The sequence below is a fragment of the Condylura cristata genome, unplaced genomic scaffold (assembly GCF_000260355.1).
Source record: "Condylura cristata isolate star-nosed mole 26May11 unplaced genomic scaffold, ConCri1.0 scaffold00001, whole genome shotgun sequence".
In the NCBI taxonomy this organism is placed as follows: Eukaryota; Metazoa; Chordata; class Mammalia; order Eulipotyphla; family Talpidae; genus Condylura; species Condylura cristata.
Window position 1 is genome coordinate 14,617,596 of NW_004567102.1, and position 9,649 is coordinate 14,627,244.

A 9,649-nucleotide genomic window follows, 5' to 3' on the forward strand; every position below is an offset into this window, starting at 1 on the left:
TTCAGTAATTAACAGAAAGAAAACATGAGGTCACAGGTTTAAAATAGGAAGTTATGTGAAAACAGAGCAAGTTTTTAAACATGTAAGAATTCTGGCTCCATTGCTTGACCTTGGACAGTTAACCTCCCTGTTCTTTAAAGTTTTCAGAGAGTACTAGTTCTTTGGTTTGTTGTGATGAATGTTGAAATATATAAGTTAATTGCAACAATTTTTGTCTAAAACACTCCAAAACTCTAGTTAAATCGTGATTTAGCCATCACCAGTGCAAGATCAGGCATGGAATCAGCCAGATCTGACTCAAGTTTTTTCGCTCCTCCTTTAGTTGTATGACCTGGCAGATATCAGAAGGCCCTCTCTTTCCAAAGTTTCTCTTTCACTGGATTTCATATATAGGCAGAAATTTCCACCATTGTAACTATTTTTCTAAATCAGGCAGGAAAAAAAAAACTGTAACAAGCAGGAATTTCCTAGATTGGGCTGGAAATCACAAACCAAGTTCCTCTTTTTAGTTTGATTTCCCCATTAACCTCAGGCAAAGATTAATGTATCAGCGGGCCTGACTGAGTAGATTTAGTCTGCCCAAAGATATATGTTTCCTTAACTTCTAGAATTAAAGAAGAGGTAGGGTTAGGGAGGAGAGAAAAGTGAAACACACACACATACACACACAATATTAACACAAACTGAATTTTACATTCTGAAGAAGTTTATTAGTTTGGTTGTTGTTTGCTTTTTTTTTTTTTTTTTTTGACTTCTTGTTTTAAATAAAAAAAATCTCTAAACTGACACGGGGATTACAATTGAGATGGAAAAAGGCACAAAATGATGTAAAAATAAACTATTATACTAATAAAAAAAAACTCTCTAAACTGGAATGAGCATTGATGGTGTCACCAAAGCCCTACACTTCCCAGCATTGCAAAGGAAGAACAAACAAGCCAAAGCCAGTTTCTCAGATTTAAGTTTACTAGCTAATTCTGATTCACATTCGATAATCTTGACAAAAGTTGGGGATGAATTTAGAGTGGACACAAACTCTTTGCAACACAATTTCCTTGTTCCTCCATTGAGAGGAGTGAGCCGGGAGAGACATTCTTTGTCCCGGGTATTTTACCAGGGCGAAGTGCAAAGGTGTCTAGCGGCTCAGCTCTGGAGAAAGACCAGAGATGGAATGGAAACTAGGACAGAGCTGAGAAGAAAGGTAGGAATCCGACTAGGGCAGTAGGGCTCGCGCGACCAGGGGTAAGGATAAAAGCTGCGACTGGGGGTGGGACAAATGTGGGGTCTTTTGTCTTTAAAAGGCTAGAAAGCCGCGAGGTGAACTAGGCGGAAAGAAGAGCGCAGGGAGAGGAGGCGGGGTTCAGTCCCAGCTGGGCTAGGTGCGAGCGTGTTTCCTCCTTTCGCCAGCGGGCAGTCGGGCGAGGCTCTGAGACCACACCCAGGAACTGCCCGTCCCGCGTTTTCGCGACCTCAGCGGGAGTTTTGCTGCCATTATCTAGAAAGAATCCACGAATGAATGACCCGCCCACCAGGATGGGGGCACTCGGGGCCCACCGAGCTGCTAATTTCACAGACCACCCCTACAGCCTAGGGCGATCCCTAGGGCTTTCTCGGTCCTTTGAGGGTGAGGTGGGGCGCAGTGCCCCGCTGGCCGCAGGCACCCCGAATTCCACAGCGGCCGAGGCGAGCGAAAGCTGGAGTGACGCCCTCGAGGACTGCGGATCCAGAAAGAACCCGAGCCGTGAGTCCTGGGTCAGAGACAAAGTGCTGTTTCTTTTGCACCCAGAGAGGTGCTTGGGGACTGAAAAGGGCCCTACTGGGGAGGAGATGGCCGGCGGGGAGCACGTTTCCCAGATGGAAGGAGACGATTGGGAGTCGGAGTGTGGGTCCCCTCTCTGTCCACGAAGACGGCGAAATTCTGGTACCCGAGCAGAGGCTGCCGCTGGAGCCCCGCCGCGGGACCCCGCAGCCCCACCCAAATCCGTGCTGGTGCGGGTCGTGGATTATCAGGTGACACAAGAAGTGCTGCAGACCGCGTGGACGAACAGTCAAATGACCACACGGACTGAGGAGCGTTCCATGACCGCGATCACTTTTCGGACAAACAGAGAGTGATGCAGGTTGTGGGGCGCCGGGGACCCCTGGAGAACCCCGGACTCCGGGCCCAGAAGAGAGGCGCTCAGTTTTCGCGCTGCAGAGGGGCATCGTTTTCGCCGTTTCCAAGGAATTGATTCCCCGAGGATATTACACCGAAAATTGGAGCCGCGGGAAGATTCCTGGCTGCTGAATGAAAATGTTCTTCCGGGAATTCCAACCTGTAATTAACCAAAAGCAAGACGCTTTAAAGAAACTGGCTCTGTGTTTCTGGGGCAGATGGCACCCAATACAAACTGAGGAATTCTAAGCAACATAATACCTCCTTTATGGCTTAAATACTGTGATGGCCTGGGACCTATGTCAATCAAAGGAAGAGAAGAAAAGGTATTTTTCTAATTGGCAGAATGTGGGAATTTTGGAATTGGAAAACAGTTGTTAATTCTTATTTTGCAATACCTACTGACTGCTTCGCCGCCTCCCCCTTTCTCTTTAAGACCTAAAAGCAAAAATGAAGTTTGAGATCTGCTCTCTGCTCAGGGAGTTAGGTGTAAAGGGAGAGGCTTGTTTTAAAAGCTGAAAAAGAAATGTAGACAATTAAAATTAAAATAAAGTGACAAGAAAACAAAATATCTTCCTTTTGCTCAGTTGATGTGCATGTGTTTTTTCTTTTTTTTATTAGATTTATTTATGCATATAAGAACTGGGGTACAGGCCAGAGGTATGGAATATGAAAGGATTTACCAGAGACAGTGGGAGCAGAACAGGGGAATCTACTGAAATATACTGCTGAGGGGAGCACTGGGGCCAGACAGGATTTCTGGTGCACCATGTGGATCACCTCCCTGGCCCGGGATAGAACTTGTGCTGCAGTGACTGGATAGCTTCATAGTGCTTTGTTTCAACCCCTTGTGCCACCAAGGAGGGCTATAATTTTCTTTTCTTTTTCTATATGAGAAGTTAAAAAGAAAAGCGAGGATCTAGGAAAAGAAGAAACATGCTGAGCTTTGAAGATGAAATGCCATTTAAAACAGCTTTACCCTAAAATGTCTAATTTAATACAATTTTTAAAAAATTGTTACTATAAAATTTTAGATTATCTTAATGCTTAAAATATTGCATAGATTAATCTTTTGGTCCAAAGATAGATAGAAATGAATAGTTTTCTATCAAAATAATGTGCATCTTATTTTTGCCCACAGTTCTTTATTAAAAATTTTTGTGGTCAAGATGGAGTAAAAGTACATCTCCCCCAATCCTGTTAAAGTGACAACTTTTATTCGCAACAACTTATTTTATTTTCTTATTTTATTAAACATCATTTTTATTAATTCTTTAATTGTATAACCTGGTTTGGAACAAAACACTCCCTCAGGAAGTGAACTGCATGACTCTGACACTGCTGAAGGAGTATTTGGTTACTATTAAAACAAGCAAGACTCTCTCTCATATTTTCAATTTAGAACTGAAATGCCCTCAGATACCTCTGATTCACTTTTTGCCTCCTAGCAGACAAGATAGGTAAGATATGTCCTTGTTTTCTACATAAACCAGCCTAGACCTACAGCCCATGCGGCTTACATAGGCAATACATGCCACTTACCGCACAATTTGTGTAGTAATTGCACATTATAACTAAGTTGATATGAATATGCTTATCATTCTCCTAAAGAATCATCTTTAGAAACACTTATGTGTGTAGTATGAAAAGATGACTGAGAACATCTCAGGTTTTCTGACTAATGTTTATGAAAAGTGGAGAATCACCTTGATACTTTTGAGTCCTTCATGGCCTGAAGAATTCCCACTAGCACTTCTGATACCTCCCTGTGATACCTCTCTGGAGAGGAATTAAGCACCTACACTTATCTCTGTTCACAGCTGGTTGATCGGTAGACAAGATTGTAATATAGGCCCCCATAAAATAAATTCCATTTTCTTTCAAAAGTTCTGCTTTGCTATGTGAGGTAAGACTTCTTGACAATTCCATATCTGACAACACACTTAGTAGTGCACTGTTCCATGCCACAGGTGATTGTGTACTTAATGCTTCAACAAGAAAAGCACTGTAATAATGCTGGTAATTAGTAGCAGCTTTCAGTTGCCTGTCTGCAGGCAACTCTAGAGTTCATCCTCATGGATTCAAAACCAGCTCCAGTTCTGTGACTTTGAGGAAGTGCTTAATCTTTATATCCTTCTGTGCTCTTTGTTAAATAGAGATAATATCTACTCTCAAGCTCATAGGGGTTTTTTCCCCTAGGATTAAGATAAGGAGAAAAACCCGCAGCACAATGGTTGGCATATAGATGCTCAAAGTTAGCCAGTACTATTACTAGTATGATTGTTCTGTTCATTTTTCATCCTAACCAGGTTTCAGTCTTAAATTTATTAAAAAAACAACTGAAGGCATGCAACACAAGTCCTGTGGAATCCAAATCAGTAGTTTTTAATTATTGTATTTTTGCATTTCTGAAAGATTTATTTCTGGTATTTTCCAATGTTTGCATTTCTGAAAGATTTATTTCTGGTATTTTCCAATGTTTAATAGTAAGTACATCTCTTAAATTACTTAGAAAAGCCATGAATTGTGATCAAGAGTCTTACTATGGCTCAAATGCTTAACATGTACCTCAGTTGACAGCCTTTGAAGAGATTCCAGAGACTGCTAATTCTTCATGGCATGTAAGAGCTTTGAGTACTTTCTTTAGGACCTGTCAGGTTAGTTTATTTTCCCTCAAGGATAATAAATCTGATGCTGAATAATCTTAGAAAAGCAGAAGAGATCTTACTTGTGTTCATTTTATCTCCATTCTGTCAAAAAGTTCTATATTTAACTCAGTTTAATGCCTTTATTCCAAATATCTTTGGGTTAATTTTATCTTTTTTCAGTAAAAAAAAAAAATTTAAAAGCATCCAGCCTCCCTATTAATTGCCTATAATATGCTTACAGATGTCCTTTAAACAGATGTCTCCGGGTATGAAAATAAGTTGAAGTGCTGTTGAATTTGCTTCACAGGTTTATCTGATTCAAGCAGACCCGGAGTGAGGAGACTGGGACTCTTTTTTTCCAATTCACAGTGTCCTTGAAGGACACTGGAGGAGAAATAAAGAAAAGGCATTCTACTGAAAGAAAAAGTTACATTCACTGCAGACACAGTTGAGGAAATACTGTTTTGTGAGGAAAAAGAAAAATGAAGTAAAAGAAAAACCCACGACCCCAAGTGTCTTTAAATATATGGTATGTTTCAAGGCTGGTTTTATTTATTTTTTTTCTTTTAGTTATGTATGTACACACATATATACTGTATCCTGAACATAAATTATGTATATTCATATGCTGCTCAACAACTGAAACAAGTACTGAGATGTGCAGTCAGTCAGGTGATTTTGCCCTTATATGAACACATTAGCAGTGGATTTTGTATGCTTAGGGGTCACGAACAAAATACAAGATTAAATCAAGCGCAAGGGGAGATGTTCCTATTATGATACATGACAAATATGAGAGGTATGATGCTGCCACCCCAACCCCCCCATAAAATGCTGTGATGTGATGATGGCTATGTCTTCACTGGGCAAAGAGTTTTTGGACCACTGTTGTAAATGTCGTCTGCTGTTCAGCAAAACATGCCTGTGTAAAATCTGAGCACTATCTTTATGTAAATTAGCTCTAGCTCCTACTGATGTTATTCAAGGTGTGATATGTTAAACAACAGCCTAAGCATTTCTAAGGTTATTTTATATAGAGAGTCTATAGCCAAAAAAAATTGCATTTTTTTATAAATTGAATTTTGACTTTTTAGGCTGAGAAGCATTGACCATATACACCTTATTGAGATCTGTATCCTACTTTGTCATTTACAAAAACTGAAATGATTTTATTTTTTCTATATTAACTGTTCATTAACTGTTAGCAATCGTGTGGAGATAATATTTCGTAGAAATTTGAAAATATTTAGAAATTCTGAGAAATGAAATATGGTGCGTATTGTGATTTAGCAAAGCTCTGTAAAAGGCTTCAACTTTTTTTTTTTTAAAAAAGGCTAATCTGAAGTTTTTCCTAAGGAAATATTGATTGACTACTGGAATTCAAACTCTTTCAGAAACTGTTCAGATACTATTCAATGATCTTTTTATTATCTAAGAAACAATCTGTACTTAAAACCCCTTAAGGGAAAAAGCAGGGATTCCTTACAGAAAGCACAATAGTAATACCTTTACAGACTGAGTCAGGATTTGTAAACCACTTGAACTGTGAGGGGGTGGAGAGAAGTGGAGTCTGTATTTTAATCAACTAATTCAGATAAGAAAACTGAGGTGGGGATGTTTGAAGGCTGAATCTTTATAACTCCAGTCAGTACTTTGCTCTTTAATTAAGGAGGGCGAATCTTTTACTTCTCTAGATGAAGATAAGAAAAAAATTGTCCAGTTCACTTTGGAAATAATCAGGAATGATAATAAGTTCTTAGGCACTACTGAGCTAATAGTTACCAACAAAACATAAGACTCAGTTACTTTCAAAAATAAGGAATTAACTTTAAGCACAAACTCAGGTTTCTGTCTGTAAAACAGAATTAATACTTTTACGAGATCATAGCCTTCACAAAAATAGCCTTCCTTGGTAAAGGAAGGGACTCAGCCAGCATCTCTTGTGTTTAGTAGGGAAGCAAAAGCAGGCAAAGCAATGAGAAAGGTTTACAATGACCAAGTTGAACTTAACATTGTCCTCAGCATCTCTGAACTTGAGACTGGTTTCTTCCTAACCTCCCTTTTCTTAGAGCTTTAACTTTAGAAAACTTGCAGATAAAAAAAATATATCTATATATAGGTATATATATAGTTATAGTTATTATACTCTGCATGTTGGAAAAGTAAAGTTCTGTCTTTTGGAAATATAATCATAAGAAAGACAGTGGTCTATCTTAATAAGTATCAATTAGCAAACACAACTAACTTGACCATTTTGATGGTCTCAAGTAATCTTAAACTAGCTCACCCCAGTGCTTAAAGCCTTTTCTTGCCTATTGTTTAAAAATACTTGCATTCATTCCTTCTTTCCTATTGTACTAGTCTTCTTTGCCTGTTTAACTGTCACCGTTTTCTTTGACAATAATGAAAAAAAATAAGGTTTCTTGTAAGCTCTGATTAGAAGCTAATTAACATGGGGAAAGTCTGGAGGGCTGGCTACACAGAGAGTCTATTCATATGATTAGTTTAGGGCTTCCTCTAGTGAGTCCTGAGTTGGAAGTGTGCAAAAAGAAAAATAGTGAAGCTAACAGTCCTTGGTCAAGTCCTTTTCTTACTGGGCTAATAGCCACAGAGACTGTGATTTGGTTTCTTTGGGTAATTGTTCCAAAGGTTGTACAGGTCAGTGTTCAATACAATCTAAGTAGTATTAATTTCATAGGGTTTTTTCCTTTGAGTAAGTTAATAATACTATAAGCAGTGCCTGGCATGCAATAAATATTTGAAATTAACTATTGTTATTAGTGTTGTAGTATCTGTTTTCCTTTTTATCCTAGCTGACTTTAGTCTAATCTTTCACTAGTAAAAACAGAAGATAAACAACATCAAAACAAAAACAGTGGGTTTTACTAACACACACACACACACACACACCTATTTCCTGTGTTACCACATGCTCTAACTAGTGACCATTTATACATTCAGCCTCTAGTGAATCTTAGTACACCCTTGAAGACAGACTAGATGACCCAGTCAACAGAATTCTGTAACATCCAATCACAGAACTGTTTTTTTTCTTTTTCTTTTTTTTTAGAAAAAAAATACATTATATTTATTTCATAGAAATATGCAGAGACCCTCCCTGGTGGAGCAGCCGGTTAAAGCACTGCACTAAGAAGCTAAAGCCACTTTCGCATGAGTTCGATTTCCGCCTGCCCCGGAGGTGACCACATGGTGCTGTAGACCTCTCCTGACCCTACCGGCCGCTGCTCTCTTCAGCAGTGTACTTCCTCGATCTGCCGATCTGCCTGTTCTGCCCCCCACTCTGTCTCTGGTAAAGCCTCTCGCCATCCCTGAGCCTATGGCTTGTAGCCCAGTTCTGTGTGCACAAATAAATAAATCTTTGAAAAAAAAAATGCAGAATACAGCATTGTTAGTAATTTCTTTATGGAGTGAAATATACTTTAATAAAAGTCATTCCTGACTTGTAGCACCAACATTCTTTTTAATGAATGGGTGCCACCTCACAGAGTAAACAGAACAGTGTAGAGTCCACTTGGGCATAATAAGCCAGTGATTACTAAGGTTTTTAGTGCATAAACCTAATCTTAACACTGGGTTGTTGGACAGCTGCCCCAGGTTCAAAATTCTGAGTGCTAAAGCTGACTCATGTGTTCATCTTTAGGCACATGTCCTATTTCCAAATATATTTTGTGATTTTGAGCTTATTTTGATTTTTTAAAAAAGATTATTTATGCATACAGAACTAGGGTACAAGCCAGAGATGCAGGAATAGTGATAGGGTTTACCAGAGACAGAAAGACAGAATGGGGAGCAGAACAGGCAGACTGACGAAGTGCACTGCTGAGGGGAGCAGCAGGTGAGACAGGAGAGGTCTGCTACGCCATGTGGGTCACCTCCGGGCTCACTGAAGCAGTTGCTGCTAGCTTGCTGCATCCTAACCCGCTGTGCCACCAGGGAGGGCCCTGAGCTTTTTTTGCCAGCTAGCTTCACAGAAAAGTTAGTAGTACATTTGAGTATCTTGAATCCATCTTACTTAGGAAAGATGTAGGTTGATATAAGGAGCACCAGATAATATTTTACCAAATTAAGACTACTTTTAGGGAGGGTTTTAGACTCAGTTGGGTTCTTAAGGATTGTCTGACAACGGGCCTCCATACCTCAGAGAAGCCAAGATGCTGTCCACAGGCATCTCAAGCCAGCTTCAATGTTAACCCAGAACCCTGGAGTTTTAAGTTTCAGGCTATACCTTTTCTCTATCCTAACATAACTGGGTAGAAAAGCTACAAACTTAGAAATGAAATCTTACTATCAAAATGGTGGAATAAAAAAAGGAAGATTCTATGACTTATTTTCTGTGCTATGCTAAGGCAGAATTTATCCCAGGGATAATCAATAAGTATGGTATGTTTAGAGATTTTAAAACAATGATACAGCTTGACTAAATTTTTTTTTTTTTTGCTTTTTTATCACCACCATATCATATGTTTAGTGATAAAATTGTTCTCTCTGGGAAAAGAAAAAAACTGTAATTGATTAAAATTCTAAAAAAAAATTTGATTACAGTTTGAATTTCAATAATAAATCCATAAACTTTGAATAATACATTAAAGTTTTCTGTGGAAAGTTATTTAAAAAAACTTTAGACAAACAGTAAGTGTTTCTTTAATACCTCTATATTTTCTCTGTCTCTCACAAATGTACATGAGATTAAATCCCTAAAGATTCAAAAATTTTCAAAGTCTCTTGGAGTGTATTTTCTATCTCTAGTTTCTATATTTCAAGAGTAGATTTCAGATAAATAATAACAATTGTAATTTTTTTTTTAGAAAGCACTTGAGTTACTTCA

At 38.7% G+C, this 9,649-nt stretch overlaps 1 protein-coding gene across 1 annotated transcript; it reads left to right on the forward strand.

Moving 5' to 3' along the window:
* The first annotated feature begins 1,406 nt into the window (after positions 1 to 1,406).
* Positions 1,407 to 2,702, forward strand: LOC101631000 (chromosome unknown open reading frame, human C6orf141). Its single transcript, XM_004674029.2, has one exon. It carries the CDS (start codon positions 1,513 to 1,515, stop codon positions 2,113 to 2,115), a length of 603 nt encoding a protein of 200 aa, XP_004674086.2. The 5' UTR covers positions 1,407 to 1,512; the 3' UTR covers positions 2,116 to 2,702.
* The last annotated feature ends 6,947 nt before the right edge of the window (positions 2,703 to 9,649 follow it).

Bases quoted from the DNA above. Each gene is read 5' to 3' on its own strand.
- LOC101631000 (XM_004674029.2), top strand. From the start codon at position 1,513: ATGAATGACCCGCCCACCAGGATGGGGGCACTCGGGGCCCACCGAGCT.